This window comes from Phocoena phocoena, chromosome 17 (assembly GCF_963924675.1).
Source record: "Phocoena phocoena chromosome 17, mPhoPho1.1, whole genome shotgun sequence".
Classification (NCBI taxonomy): Eukaryota; Metazoa; Chordata; class Mammalia; order Artiodactyla; family Phocoenidae; genus Phocoena; species Phocoena phocoena.
This window is the reverse complement of record NC_089235.1, coordinates 56,061,805-56,077,838: the sequence shown is the minus strand read 5'-3', so window position 1 is coordinate 56,077,838 and position 16,034 is coordinate 56,061,805. Positions and strand designations below refer to the sequence as shown.

The 16,034-nt window shown below is 34.0% G+C and overlaps 1 protein-coding gene across 4 annotated transcripts in view; it reads left to right on the top strand.

Moving 5' to 3' along the window:
• CSMD3 (CUB and Sushi multiple domains 3) overlaps window positions 1–16,034 on the top strand; it is a 1,073,652-nt gene that overhangs the window by 617,733 nt on the left and 439,885 nt on the right. For all 4 annotated transcript variants that reach the window (XM_065895021.1, XM_065895023.1, XM_065895022.1 and 1 more), the window contains 2 exons: window positions 10,356–10,538; window positions 12,327–12,653. In XM_065895021.1, the coding sequence (XP_065751093.1) occupies window positions 10,356–10,538; window positions 12,327–12,653 (510 nt within the window). The remainder of the gene's footprint in view (window positions 1–10,355; window positions 10,539–12,326; window positions 12,654–16,034) is intronic.

Sequence of the window (16,034 nt, the reverse complement as noted above, 5' to 3'; positions counted from 1 at the left end):
TGCCTTAGGTCATGTAGGTGTGAAAGGGAACAGCGAGTGTCTTGACATGCCTGACACTTTGGAGGCTAGTAGGAAAATGGTGGCAGACTGGGTAGGAAAAACAGGAAAGGCTTAGATCATAAAGGTCTTCCATAGTAAGGAATTTGAAGAGATCTGAATAGTTTTAAAATCACACTGGTACCATAAAGGTGGGATTGGTGTGCTGAAGCATTCAAGACAAAAACCTCTCTTCAAATTAATGTTTCTGTCTTTTCTGCTCCAATACTGGAATCAAGTTCATATGTTTCTTTCCTGCATTATTCCAGTGCCTGGCTCACAGTATTCTCTCCGTCCTTTCTCTCAAGAAACATTGAACAATGGAAAAGAGTGTGGTCATTGGCGTCAAGTAGATGTTGAATAGAAACTCAGTTGAGCTACTTCTACATATTTGACTTTAGTTAGCCTCTCAGAACCTCATTTTTTCACCTATAGAATAAATAGTGCCTTGCTCTCAGTGTTGCAATAAGAGATACATGAGTAAACGGAGTTATAGTATTTAGCAAACCTCCTGTCAAATAATAGTCTCTCAATAATGGCAGCTAATAATCTTATCGTTCTGAGACCTTTAGATAGCCTAGTCCCTTACCTTGTTTACTAATTGTTTGCCAGTTTTAAGTCACTTATCTTAGCTTTGGTTCCCTAGGAAACAAAGGCTGAGGAGAAGCTTATGGACTAATGAGGAGTGCAATTACAAAATAGCAAAAGAGTAAATTAGAAAATCAGCATTGATAATAGCACTACCAAAAAATTCACAGACCTCATTCAAATTTCACTACCCCAAAATGTCTCTTTTTCCTTTCTTGTCAGGATTCAACCCATGAAGCTTCAGTGCATTTACTTGTTGTGTCTCTTTCATTTCCTTCGATCTGAATGAGTTCCTCATATTTTCCCTGTCTGTCATGACCCTGATAGCTTTAAAGAATACAGGCCTTTCATTCTGGAATATGTCCCTTAATCTGGGTCCATCCAATCTTTCCTCATATCCAGACTTCAGCTATGCATTCTTTTTTTTTTTTTTTAATATTTATTTATTTATCTGGCTGCATCAGGGTCTTAGTTGCGGCATGCGGGATCCTCCCACGCGGTGCAAAGGCTTCTCTCTAGTTGTGACACGTGGGCTTAGTTGCCTCACAGTATGTGGGGTCTTAGTTCCCTGACCAGGGATCGAACCCGCGTCCCCTGTATTGGAAGGCAGATTCTTCACCACAGGACCACCAGGGAAGTACCCTCAGCCATGCATTCTTGACAGAAATGATGCTCCTTGTTTTAGTGCATTGCATCAGGAGGCAATGTCAGTATAATTCACACTGGTTATGTGATCCTTGATCACCTAGTAAAATTAGTGCCTTCTGGGTTTTTTCATGGTAACATGACCAGTTTCACCTTTTGGATTCTCTTCACCAGAATCCAAAATCGCTGTGAGGCTGTCAAATGTTGATTTTTTATTTTTAATAATTCCACATTTTTTTAACTGTCATTCTACATGGAGACAGAGTGTTCTCTTCCATTTATTTACCCATTTATTTATATCAGATGGATTTATGCACTTGAATTTTATTCAATTAGTTGTAATCCATCATTATCGTTGTTTTGATGATTAAGCTGCCCTAGAATGGCTTGTGTAGCTCCTTCAGGCTGACCTCTATGTCTTTTTGATGTGTCCCCATCATTCTTTAAGCACTTTTCTTGACAGAACAAGTGTTCCAGTTTTGTCTTGTACTTTTCCTTGACCAACACTGGAAGCAGACTTCCTGGTTCCCTTTAGTGAAGAATGGGATTTGGACACCAAAATGTGGGCACTCATGTACTTGTTGCTATGAGTACTTATTGCTTTTAGTACTCAGTGGATGAGGCTAGAAAATATATGTGCATTATGTGTGACATAATACACACAGTCATCTCTATCTATCTATGTATATCTATATTTTAAACATTAATTAACACCAATTTCTCCAATTTTAGTTCAACCCCTCAGAATTTTGTAGCCTTCCCTTTTTCCACATCCCCTTTCTGATAGTGAGAAGTCTAGTTACCCTTATCCTCAATACATTTATGATTTGCACAGTCCCATAATATATACTTAATCTTACAACCTTACTGGCTGCTTCCTTGGCCTTGTTTCTACTTGTTTGGCCTCTAGCCACACTGTCACTTACTTGACCTCACTACCTCCTCAACTCCTGATACCACCATCACTGCCTCTGCTATAGGCTGAATATTTGGTGCCCCTAAAATTCACACGTTGAAACCTAATCCCCAATGTGATGATATTTGGAGGTAGGGCCTTTGTGAGGTGACTAAGTGATGAGAGTGGAGCCTGATAAATGGAATTAGTACTCCAGGAGCTCCCTTGCCCCTTGTCTACCATGTGAGAACACAGCAAAAAGACATATGTCTGTGAACCAGGAAATCGGCCCTCTCCAGATAGCACATCTGCTGACACCTTAATGTTGGACTTCCCAACTTTCAGAACTGTGAGAAACAAATTTCTGTTGTTTACAAACCACTCAGTCTATGGTATTCTCTTATGGTGTCTTAAATGGACTCAGACAGCCTCCTAACCCCAACCAAGCCACCCCACCTAAAGAAAGGAAAGGGAGAAGACTTTGTATCTTTTCTGATACTGCTCTTCTCCTTCCACCTGGGATACCTTTCCTTCCTTACTCTTCCCCAGTTCACACAGTGAAATAACTCTAAGATAGTTCAAGGGTCACCTCTTCTGTGAAACCTTTACCAATTTGCCAACCACCAATTCGAGGGGACTTTGCTGTACCTCCTTTGTGCCCTCATTTAAGGCATAGGCTACATCTTATTTGTCTTTATACCCCTAGTGGCTAGTATTATTTTTGAAACATATTAGAAACTAAATAAATGTTTCATAAGTGGGTAATTAATGAATGGAAATTTCTTTGCAATAATTTGGTGATTAAGACTTTAGCTTCAGACAGACCCTAAACTTTACTATTCATAAATTTTGTGAAATTAGGCAAGTTAACATCTTGTCTGTTTTGGCTGTTATAACAAAAATACTATAGACTGGGTGGCTTATAAACAGCAAACATTACAGTCTGGAAACTAGGAAGTCCATGATCAAGGTGCTGGCAGATTCAGTGTTTGGTGAGAGCCTATTTCCTGGTTCACAGATGGCTGTCCTCTCCCTATGTCCTCACATGGCAGGATAGGCAAGGAGCCTTTTGAAGTCCTCTTTTAAAAGGGCAGAGATGCCATTCATGAGGGCTCCACCCTCATGACTTAATCACCTCCCAAAGACTCTACCTCCAAATATCATCACATCAGGGATTATGTTTCACCATATGAATTTTGGGGGGACACAACTATTCAGCCTATAGCATTAATTAACTTCTCTGACCTTTATTTTTCTTGTTAGTAAATGGAGATGAAAATAGTTCCATCATATGGCCGTTATGAGGATTAAATTATATAACAAATGTGTTTAAAAAATATTTTCACAATGTCAATACAATTTCAATGTTCAACAAATGATAGCAGCTATTATTAATAATTGATTTTTATACAAAACTCTATTATAACACTGATATGTTGCATATGAATTATTTGTTCAGATATTAGTCTTGCCTCCTGGATAGAAAAAAAAATTTCAAAGGCAATGATACACAGTAGGTATGTGTTTATTTTCCTTACTGCCTATTGTCTTTCAGTCTAAGAGAGTATTGCAGCTTCAAAATTACACCTTCATTTGAAAATATATTCTTAATTTAAAGAATTTTGTATTAAAGGAGCAAAGAAAAATATAAGGTTTCAAAATAGTATAATAGAGTAAGCACTTATTCTCAATGCTAACCCAAAGATGATAGAAAACATATTAAAAAGAAATACACTGATGCTGAAGAATAGGAAGAGAACATTTCATTTATTATAAGGCCATAAGGGATCTCTGAGATAAATAAATATAAATAAACATATATATATTTATATATATATATATATATATATATGGAATATAGAGGTAAGCTGAGAATTTCATAAAACAATGCCTCCATTGGCTGCTGTTGCTGTAGCTTCTGCCAAGGAAGCCATTGTTCATCAGGGCCAGAAGCCACCACAGAAGAGGCCACTGGCAATCCTGAGAAACTGTAGTAATTGCTACAGAGGAAAATATTTCAGCTACAGAGCCAAATGCCCAGACATGGAATCAGAGTCAAATGCAGTTATCAAGAGGGGTCTTCATCCCAACTCAGGATGAAGACCATAAAAGTGGACTGCACCACAGATCAACAGAGGAGATAATTTATACCTAGAAGTTTGACATGATTCTGACATTAGAAGAAATAAGCCTGAAGTTTACAGAAGCAAGCAAATAAAAACATTTATTTGACAGCTTGTTCAAAACCAACTAATTTGTTCCTCCCCCAAATAAATTCCTCCTGCACTTTTCATCATAAGTTTGACAACCATTATGATTCACCAAATATATTTTCAAATATGCTGCTTCAGAAGAAACTTTAGTCTGCTGCTCTTGAAGCACACTTCTGCCTGTACCCAAGGAAACAGTAAAAAGAAAAAAAAAAAAATTGTACTAGATATCCTCACAAAAATAAAGGGAGGAATTGTATCCATGAACAAATAATAAGAGGTTTTGAAACAATAAAAATTAATAAATCATTAAATATTCAAGAAATGATAACATAAATTTTCAGTATGTAGGTTGAATTAGAATTAGATAAAAGTACACAGTGAATTAATAAATTTGAATTTATAATATATATACATATTTTACATATATAATACTTCTAGGATGCAGAATAGAGAATTTTTTAAATGAAAATTTGAAAGATCGAGCAACATGAAGGCTAAATCTGAAAGTTCTGATGTTTAATGTGAAAGAGTTCCAGAGAGATGAGTGTGTATACAAAATAATATTTTAAAAGAAATAATGATAACAATTTCTTAGAACTGAAAAAAAAGAAGTTACAGGTTATTTGAAAGCAGAAATCTATCAAGTACCAAGTTAAAAAAAAAAAAATTTAAGAACCAGTACCTAGGTAGATGATAGTGACATTTAAAAACAGCAAGTCTAAAAAAGAATCCTAACAACTATGGGAAGGGAAGAGAGGGAGCAGGGAACAGATTAATTACAAAGAGAATTAAAATCAGTTTGTTATATTTTTTTATCAGGAATACTGGATGGATAAAAGACCAAGGAAAAATATCTTCAAAATGCTGAGGGAAAATAATTTTGAATTAAAATTCTATACCTTACCGATTATCACTCAATATTGAGGGCAAAAGAAAGACATTTCAATTGAAGAATAACCTAGTCTTTCAATAACAGAAACAATTTCAGTAAGGTAGAAGAGGAATAAAATTTTCTGAGCCTAACAACAATGTCATGCCACCATCACCTAGCACTTTAGCCCTGCTATTCCCTGCTCATCATCCCAGCCCCCACCAGAGCATCCATCACCTTCTAAAATAACACTTTTTATTTATTATTATTTGTGAACTTCCAATGGAATATACACCACCGAAGAGCAGGAATTATTGTCTGTTTATTCATTGATCTAGTCCACATAGTACCTAGAAGAGAATCTGGCCCATCATGGGTTCTCAAATACATATTTGCTAAATAAATTGAATGACACAATGCAGTTTGAACTATGTAAGTGAGCTTGATTCAGCTACCAGGAAATGTGGCAAAATTCATACTCTGGAACTTTAACAAAGTTCTTTTTTTTTTTTAATTTTTAAATTTTATTTTATTTATTTTTTTTATGCAGCAGGTTCTTATTAGTTATCCATTTTATACATATTAGTGTATATATGTCAATGCCAATCTCCCAGTTCATCACGCCACTTTCCCCCCTTGGTGTCCATATGTTTGTTCTCTACATCTGTGTCTCAATTTCTGCCCTGCAAACTGGTTCATCTGTACCATTGTTCTATGTTCCACATATATGCGTTAATATACGATATTTGCTTTTCTCTTTCTGACTTATGTCACGCTGTATGACAGTCTCTAGATTCATCCACATCTCTACAAATGACACAACTTCGTTCCTTTTTATGGCTGAGTGATATTCCATTTTATATATGTACCACATCTTCTTTATCCATTAGTCTGTCTATGGGCATTTAGGTTGCTTCCATGACCTGGCTATTGTAAAGAGTGCTGCAGTGAACATTGGGGTGCATATGTCTTTTTGAATTATGGTTTTCTCTGGGTATATGCCCAGGAGTGGGATTGCTGGGTCATATTATATTTCTATTTTTAGTCTTTTAAGGAACCTCCATACTGCTCTCCATAGTGGCTGTATCAATTTACATTCCCACCAACAATGCAAGAGGGTTCCCTTTTCTCCACACCCTCTCCAGCATTTGTTGTTTGTAGATTTTCTGATGATGGCCATTCTAACCGGTGTGAGGTGATACCTCATGTAGTTTTGATTTGCATTTCTCTAATAATTAGTGATGTTGAGCAGCTTTTCATGTGCATCTTGGCCATCTGTATGTCTTCTTTGGAGAAATGTCTATTTAGGTCTTCTGCCCATTTTTGGATTGTGTTGTGTGTTTTTTTAATATTGAGCTGCATGAGCTGTTTGTATATTTTGGAGATTAATTCTTTGTCCATTGATTCGTTTGCAAATATTTTCTCCCATTCTGAGGGTTGTCTTTTTGGCTTGTTTGTAGTGTCCTTTATAGCTGTTAGCAGTTGCCTTATGTATTGAGGTGCTCCTATGTTGGGTGCATATATATTTATAATTGTTACAACTTCTTCTTGGATGGATTTCCATTTCCATGGAATATATTTTTCCATCCCCTCACTTTCAGTCTGTATGTGTCCCAGGTCTGAAGTGGGTCTCTTGAAGACAGCATACATATGGGTCTTGTTTTTGTATCCATTCAGCGAGCCCCTGTCTTTTAGTTGGAACATTTAATCCATTCACATTTAAGGTAATTATTGATATGTATGTTCCTATTACCATTTTCTTAATTGTTTTGGGTTTGTTTTTGTAGGTCCTTTTCTTCTCTTGTGTTTCCCACTTAGAGAAGTTCCTTTAGCATTTGTTGTAGAGCTGGTTTGGTGGTGCTCAATTCTCTTAGGTTTTGCTTGTCTGTAAAGCTTTTGATTTCTCCATCAAATCTGAGTGAGATTCTTGCCAGGTAGAGTAATCTTGGTTGTAGGTTCTTCCCTTTCATCACTTTAATTATGTCATGCCACTCCCTCTGACTTGTAGAGTTTATGCTGAGACATCAGCTGTTAACCTTATGGCAGTTCCCTTGTATGTTATTTGTTGTTTTTCCCTTGCTGCTTTCAATAATTTTTCTTTGTCTTTAATTTTTGCCCATTTGATTACTATGTGTCTTGGCATGTTTCTCCTTGGGTTTATCCTGTATGGGACTCTCTGTGCTTCCTGGACTTGGGTGGCTATTTCCTTTCCCATGTTAGGGAAGTTTTCGAGTATAACCTCTTCAAATATTTTCTCGGGTCCTTTCTCTCTCTCTTCTCCTTCTGGGACCCCTATAATGCAAATGTTGTTATCTTTAATGTTGTCCCAGAGGTCTCTTAGGCTGTCTTCATTTCTTTTCATTCTTTTTTCTTTATTCTGTTCTGCAGCAGTGAATTCCACCATTCTGTCTTCCAGGTCACTTATCCGTTCTTTGCCTCAGTTATTCAGTTATTGATTCCTTCTAGTGTATTTTTCATTTCATTTATTGTATTGTTCATCTCTGTTTGTTTGTTCCTTAATTCTTCTAGATCTTTGTTAAACATTTCTTGCATCATCTCGATCTTTGCCTCCATTCTTTTCCCAAGGTCCTGGATCATCTTCAGTATCATTATTCTGATTTCTTTTTCTGTAAGGTTGCCTGTCTCCACTTCATTTAGTTGTTTTCCTGGGGTTTTATCTTGTTCCTTCATCTGGTACATAGCCCTGTGCCTTTTCATCTTGTCTGTCTTTCTGTGAATGTGGTTTTTGTACCACAAGCTGCAGGACTGTAGTTCTTCTTGCTTCTGATGTCTGTCCTCTGGTGGATGAGCCTGTCTCAGAGACTTGTACAAGTTTCTAACACAGTTCTTTTAGAAATTATCAGAGAGGGTAGACAAAATTAACTAAGGTCATATAATTTCAATTTGACAAATATAATAGCAAATTGAATTGAATATATTTTATTGATTTATCCTCTGTGAGGCTGGATATACTTATACTGAATATTAAAGCAATAACATTAGAAATCAGCAACAAAATGATAGCCTAGATCCATACATTTAAAAACACCTTGAAATTATTTACGATTTAGGGAGGAAATCAAAATGGAAATTACAGACTATTTAGAAGTGAACAAAAAAAGCTCTAAATATCAAAACAGTACTCTGAAGAAAATTTATAGACTAAAAAACACTTTTTGAAGGAAACAAGAAAGACTGAAAATAAACTAATATAAAAACAAACCCTAAGACTTCAGCTCAAAAAGGTGGAGAAAGAATAGCAAAATAATGCAAAAGAGAGTTGAAGGTGGAATGCAAAAAGATAAAAATGAAAGATGTTTAAATAAAATCAAAACAATGGAATTGATTAGCAAAATGTGGTTCTTTGAGTAGACTAGTAAATTTGACAATGTTTTTTAAGTATGAGGCAAAGAAAACTGGAAGACTAATCACAAATAAATAGCATTGAGAGTGAGATAGTTTATGACATCTTTGTAAAGAGATATTTAAAGGTTTTGTAGCACAATTCTATTACTACTAAACTAACTTTGGAAAATTGCACTTCTCTAACATATATATAAGTTGCTAATATTGCCTCCCCCCAAAGAAAATAACTTTAATAGTAAAATAACCCTGGAAGATATTGAAATGGTAGTCAGATACCTATCTCAAAATTATACCAGGCTCAGTCAGCATTTTTGGCAAATTGTCACACTCAAGGATCCGATTTTCCTGTTATGCAAACTAGTCTAAAAGACTAGTGAATGTTGGAAAATTGCTAACCTCTTCCCTTGATATTAAGTCTGTATAGGAACAGCACAAGAAAAATGATAGACCAATGTCACTATGACACAGATAAAAACAAATATCAAATCAAATGAAGTGTATTAAAGAAATCATTATAACTATGTTTTCTGCTAAGGATACAAGGACATTCAAAAATATCTCCAAAATTATTGTTTGGTTCAAAAAACAGCAAGTTATAGAATATATTGACAGTATAGTACAAGTTACTATATATATATATATATATACATATATATATATATATATATATGTGTATATATATATATATATAGTATGAAAAGCAATACTACCTAGATTTTGTGAAGAGAATTTTTACATTTACAAAAATACAGATGTTTATATTACATAGTACCTATATATGTGTATTATTATAAAAGCATGCATAAAGAACTGTAAAGATACACAACAAATTGGTGCTAGTAGATTACAGAAGAACCCGGAATGTGTGATTGTTGGAGTGTCAAGAGAGACCATAACTTTATCTCAAAGTTTTATTTTTTAAATTTAAATAAAATTTTTTTTTGCTGTTGTTTGAAGATTACTATATTAATGTGATTTCATGTAACTTAGAAACCAAAACAATTACCACAATAATCTGCAACTGACATTCCTAGATTCACAAGGAAGATCCCAGATATTTGGAGTTTCCTTGAGCACATGTTGAAAGGGTGTTTTAATGTGCTCTTAAGAGATTTTTTTTTCAACCTCCTTCAATTTAATTGATCCACAGAACATTTGTTGAGGAACATATATGGGTAATTTGGAATGAAAAATTGATTCCTGACGTAAGTAGCTTTTTGGGGAGTCTAATTGGGGAAGTAATTCAACCAACAGGTACTAGGGAGAGTGGCAGATCCTGTGTGGAGGGTTTTCACTGATTGTTTTAGGAGCACATAGGCAGAGAATATCACCTTGTGTCCTGGTTTCAATCCAAAGATTTCCTGTATCATGTACAGATTACGAAAATAAGAAAAGTTTTTGAGATTTGGGGAAAATACATATGTATATTTATGTGTGTATGTATGTAGTACAAACAGATAATCTGAATCTTGTTCGTAATTGTTCTGTTAAGAACAACCGCATTAGCTCCAACAACCTATTTCCCTATCTACAAAATGAGAGAAATGCACTAATTGTTCCCTAAAGATCATTTCCTCAAATCATGTCCATAACAGTAGTAAGAGAAAATTAAGATTGGAGAACATTTTCATCATTTGCTCTGAAATATCTTGGCTATAGAGAGTGTACATCTCTTAAATTTGCTGTATGGATATCATATGCCTGAAAGCCTTGAAATCTGACGTATCATTTATTTTTACAGAAATTGAAAAAGAAAGTTGTGGTGATCCTGGTACACCCTTATATGGAATTAGAGAAGGTGATGGATTTTCTAATCGTGATGTTTTAAGGTTCGAATGCCAGTTTGGATTTGAATTAATTGGAGAGAAATCCATTGTTTGTCAAGAGAATAACCAATGGTCTGCAAACATACCCATCTGCATCTGTGAGTACCAAATGCTTTGCTTCCAGATAGCATATGCTACCCTGTCCTTGCATATAATTGCTTTTGTAATTAATTGCAAAGAACTGGAACTGTGTAATTATTTTTGAATGAGTAGCACTTTTCAACACTATCTTTAACAAGTGTGCTTATGCCAAATTATAAATTTCATTGCAGATTTAAATAAAGTTAGCACAGTTCACTTGGTAATGGCAAAGTATATTTTACATATGTCCTCATAACACTTTACTGGTGGCATTTTATACTTTATAGATAGAATACTTCTTATGGAAATTATACATCTGAGCTAATTCTATTAGGCTTATTTATTTTAACAAGGTAGTATATGCTTATTTGCAATCAGAAACACTTAAAATATTTAAAGCTTATATTCTATGTATAATGCATTAACTTATTTTTTCTTGTAGATGCTCTCACTAATGCCTGCTTAAATGCCATTTATTTATATTGCATAGAATAAAATTCATTAATGTTTGTGATATATAATATGCTTGGATTAAAATAATGTGTTTCTTCAAATACTTTAAAGCGTTCCAATTTAGCTGCAACAAAAATATAATTTGTTTTATCTGTGGATGCACTTTTAGGTTAAATTAAATACTATCTTCATTACCAACAAATACAGCTTACCAGGTGTGAATGCAATATTGAAAATTTTACATTAGTTTTGTTACAAATGATAACATATAAGCTCATAATCATGAAAGTAAAAAATAATTTTCTTGTTTTAAAATATGACTTTTCATCTGTATCCAACTTGTAATGATCATGCTTTTCATTTGTGAAATCCTTTATTCCCTACAAAGGTATTAGCACAAACTTTACTTCAATATATAACTGTTTTTTAAAAAATTTAGCAGTTTTCAAGACCTGCATTTTATCTGAATTTTAATATGTGCTGCAAAACACACATTTTCCTTTATTGAAAATGTTGATTATTTAACATTTTTAAAATATTTAACATTTTTAAACACGTACTGAGAACTTTTAAAGTGAGTGGAGGCCAAACGTTTTCTAATATTTTCTTTTTATCCTCTGTGTAATAAATCATTGTTTTTTAATCCTTCCTCTACTTTCTAAATGTTCTGTGTGAACCTTTAAATCATATTTTTTAAAAGCTAAAAAAATAAATCTGAGGGGAAATAAAGACCAACCTTAGTATGGTATGGGAGTTCTTATTTAGTTCTTTTTCCAGCATTAGCCCCTAGTGGCAGCTATCATAAGTGTTAATTCATCTCCTTATCTGTGTTATAAGCTATCAGAGCATCCCATGGCCATGGTAGGAGTGAAGTTCACCTAGTTACTACCCTCACTCCAAGTTTTCTCCAGATTGTATTATCCCAGTTATGTTAATACCTACATAATATTTGTGTGTGTTTGTTTTCAGTCATTTCGTGAGCATTATTGTTTTCTTTGGAAATGTCTATATACTTCTCCAATACTTTTTTAAGCACAGAAACTAAAACTTTGCACTACACTCTAACATGGACATGATAAATGTCAAAATAAATTGCTGTTATTACTCCAATTATATTTTTGTGCATATTTAAACATACAGTAATTCAAAGTACTAGTAGCCTTCCTTAATAATGTGCAAAAACAACATATTTTTTTTCTGTTTTATAAGATAGATTATATTGTTTAATATATTTTTTAAAACTGCTAATTGATAATTATAATTGTTGACTGTGGCAAAATGAGGTAATTTGAATTATTTGAGGTAATAAATTTGAAAATTTATTGTTTTTTATAATCTTCCTACTTTAACAGTTCCTTGCCTCTCTAACTTTACTGCACCAATGGGAACAGTCCTTTCTCCTGATTATCCCGAAGGGTATGGAAATAATTTAAATTGCATCTGGACAATAATCTCTGAACCAGGGAGTCGGATACACCTTTCTTTCAATGACTTCGATCTGGAATCCCAGTTTGACTTCCTTGCTGTTAAAGATGGAGACTCTCCAGACTCCCCAATTCTTGGAACCTTTACTGGGGCTGAGGTGCCTTCTCATCTTACTAGTAATAGTCATATACTACGATTGGAATTTCAAGCTGACCACTCAATGTCAGGACGTGGCTTTAACATCACTTATAACAGTAAGTTTAATTTTTCCATATAACATATTTCTACACATTAGAGCTAGAAAGGAATCATACAAAACAGCTCTCTTGTTCCACAGATAGGAAACTTGAGCAAGTCATATACATAATTTGTATCAGGGACAGTCTTTCAGCCCCTGATTTCTAACCATATTTTTACTCCTTACTGTGTCATTTCTCTTTGTGAGAGGCCTGATGTTAAGGAGATATATATTAAATATAATTATTATATCACCAATATATTAGCTTATTCTATTAAATCTTATAAGCATAATCTCAAACCTACTGTACATAACATATTTTGCTCTGTTATTGGTATGCAAACATAAAAGGGGGATAGATCATTCCTTCAAGATATTCATATACCAGTAGAGGATTTTAAACAAATAATGACAACACAGAGTTATAATTCCAAAGACAAAATTAGCTAGACTATCAAAGTATCACAGAGAAGGAAATTACTAATTCTGGGCAGTAGGTTACTGAGCTGACTTAGCAAAGATGCTACGGGGGGAAAATACCTTAGTGATTAAGAATATCAGCTCTAAGGTCAAACTATGCAACTTCAAATCTTGGTTTTGCTACACTTTTATTTTTAATAACAGAGCCTTAGTATTCTCATCCATAAAGTCATACTGGGTTTTTGTAAGGAGCTGTTGATGAAAAAAATAATCAGTGGTCAATCTAAGAAAGAAATGAACATTTTTTTTCCAAGCCAACCTGTGGATTATAACCTGGGAGACAGTCTTTCAGAAAGCTCTGAGGACTGTTCCACCTGTTAGAGGTCAAAGCACAGTTATGTAAGTTTTTGAGACAAAGGGTTATAGTCAAATGACCTATTAACAGTTTACACAATCCAGATCTGCACATCCAAAGCAAGTAGTGGGTCATCGTGATCCCTTATGAGATTAAGAAGGACTGTTATCTACTAAGGAGGTCTGGTTAATGCAGATGAATGATACACACTAAAGAGGAAGGAAGAAGCCCAAGAGGGCAGAGAAAAAATTTATGTTTAAATTTTCATCTTGCCATAAAATATGAATTTTATTTAATCAGAGTAAATAGGGTAATGCATGTAAATAATTCAGCATATATACCTAATAAATACTCAGTAAACATTAACATTTGTTGTTTAGTTGTCTTCTGAAGTATTCCCTTGTCAATTCTTATTCTATTATTGTATTTATTACATTGCTTTAGATTTAAGAATTCTTCAAGGTTATTTAGCTATTGTCTATCACCCATATTTTTTGTATTTCAAAAGGATGCATATTATTTTTCTGAAAATAACGTGGTGTAAATATAGCAAAAAGATGAATCACATAAATGAGAAAAGTTAACAAACTTAGTAAGTTAACAAACTTACTTAGTTTTAAGTAAGTTAGTAAGTTAACAAATTTACATACTAATGCTTCCGTGTGCACATGTTTTACCTCAAGCTGTAGAATGCTAGTGATTTTTATTGTTTTCTTCAAAGTTACCACACTCTGTCAGATTCTGACCAACTTGATGAGTTATTTAAGTGTCACATTATAATAGGATTTAATTTCCTGCTCTTTAAAAAAGCACTGCACACCCCTCACCTTCACCCTTGCCCCAGCCCATTCAGTGCTGAGCTTTGTCAATTAATAACAAAATGCAGTTATTGTCTTTTCAAAGTGACACTCTTAGTGAACATGGTCACTAATAAGTTGTCAACATGTAATTGCACATCATTAAAGTTGAATTAGCTGTGACATGTGTCAGAGAGACATGTTGTATAAAATGGTTGCTTTATCCCTTTTAAAAGTCCCTTTTAAAATATTTCATATATATGTATAAATATAAACACATATACATTTATCTATTTACAGTTTTATGTTGTCTTAAATGCATATATATATATATATATATATATTTTTTTTTTTTTTCTTTTCTTGCCACACAGCTTGTGGGATCTTAGTTCTGTAACCAAGGATTGAACCCCAGACCCCACCAAGTCCTAACCACTGGACCACCAGGGAATTCCCTTAAATGAATAGTATTTTTAACTTTAATATTTATGGTATCTTGAAGATATTATGGAAATACGCCTCTTGTTCCTTGTTCAGTTTCTTTAGTAAATAATTTAAACCATTGTATTAAAATTCTTATATTCAATGCTTCCTACTGCTGTTTTTTTCTGAAAAATTTTCCAGCAGGCATTATGTATAAGAGCAACCAGGGTTAATCGATACTGAGCTTTTTAAAAGCACAGCAGAAAACAATAATTAGAAATAAGTGTACCTACAAAATAGATTTTATATATTTTAGAATTTACCTTAATGTTATTTTATGCTGTTTAACTTAAAAATGAGGAGACTGGATAATACAATTATATAATTTATGAACGGTATCACAGTGATGATTTAGTGAAAAAATTTAAAATAGCTGCATGTACCCATGCAGTATGTATATAATATTAAATTGTAAATACCCCTTAAAATATGTTTTACATATTTAGACTTTGCTACTTTAAATATTCTTCCACTTATATTATACTAATTTAAACATTTATAATGCAAATTTATAGGGCTCATGTAATCTATAATCTATGAGAAATTTAAAGTAAGCACATTGTCCTTACACTTCTGCTACTTGCTGGGGCGGGGCTAAATACGCATCCTGGGAGATACAAGGTAAGATAAGATAGTGACCCTGAACTAAAGAGCTCACATTCTCTTGAGAGACATGAGACAAATAATCCAAGATACAATATGTTGTGGAGAAGGACTTCCCTGGTGGTCCAGTGGGTAAGACTCTGTGCTCCCAATGCAGGGGACCAAGGTTCAATCCCTGGTCGGGGGACTACATCCCACGTGCATGCTGCAACTGAGTCCACATGCTGCAACAAAGATCCCGTGACCAGGTGCAGCCAAAATAAAAATAAATAAATAAATAAATATTAAAAATATGTATGTTGTGAAGAAAAAATTTAAAGCCAGACCAGGGGATCCATTTCAATACTGTCTCTATGATCTGAGGCAAGCTTCTTAACTTCTTCTGAATCTCACATTACTCTTTAGAGTAAATGGCTATACTTTGCTCAGCAGGCTATTCTAAATGTTAAGTGAGGTGACAATATATCTAAAGCTCCTATCACAGTGCCTAGAACATGGTGTTTGCAAAAGAATTAGCTCTTTTCCCTTTTCCTAGATGGCAAAGACTAAATGATATAGGGAAAATTATAGAGAAATTGTAAGACTTTCATAACTAGATTGAAACATTTCACTTTAATACTCACTGTGAGATGATCTCTTCGTTCCAAACAATGAATCACAAGAAAAATTTTCAAAGGGACATAGTCAACCTGCTCTGTATCAGCCTGCTCTGTATTCACATTAATTGGAATTCTGTCCA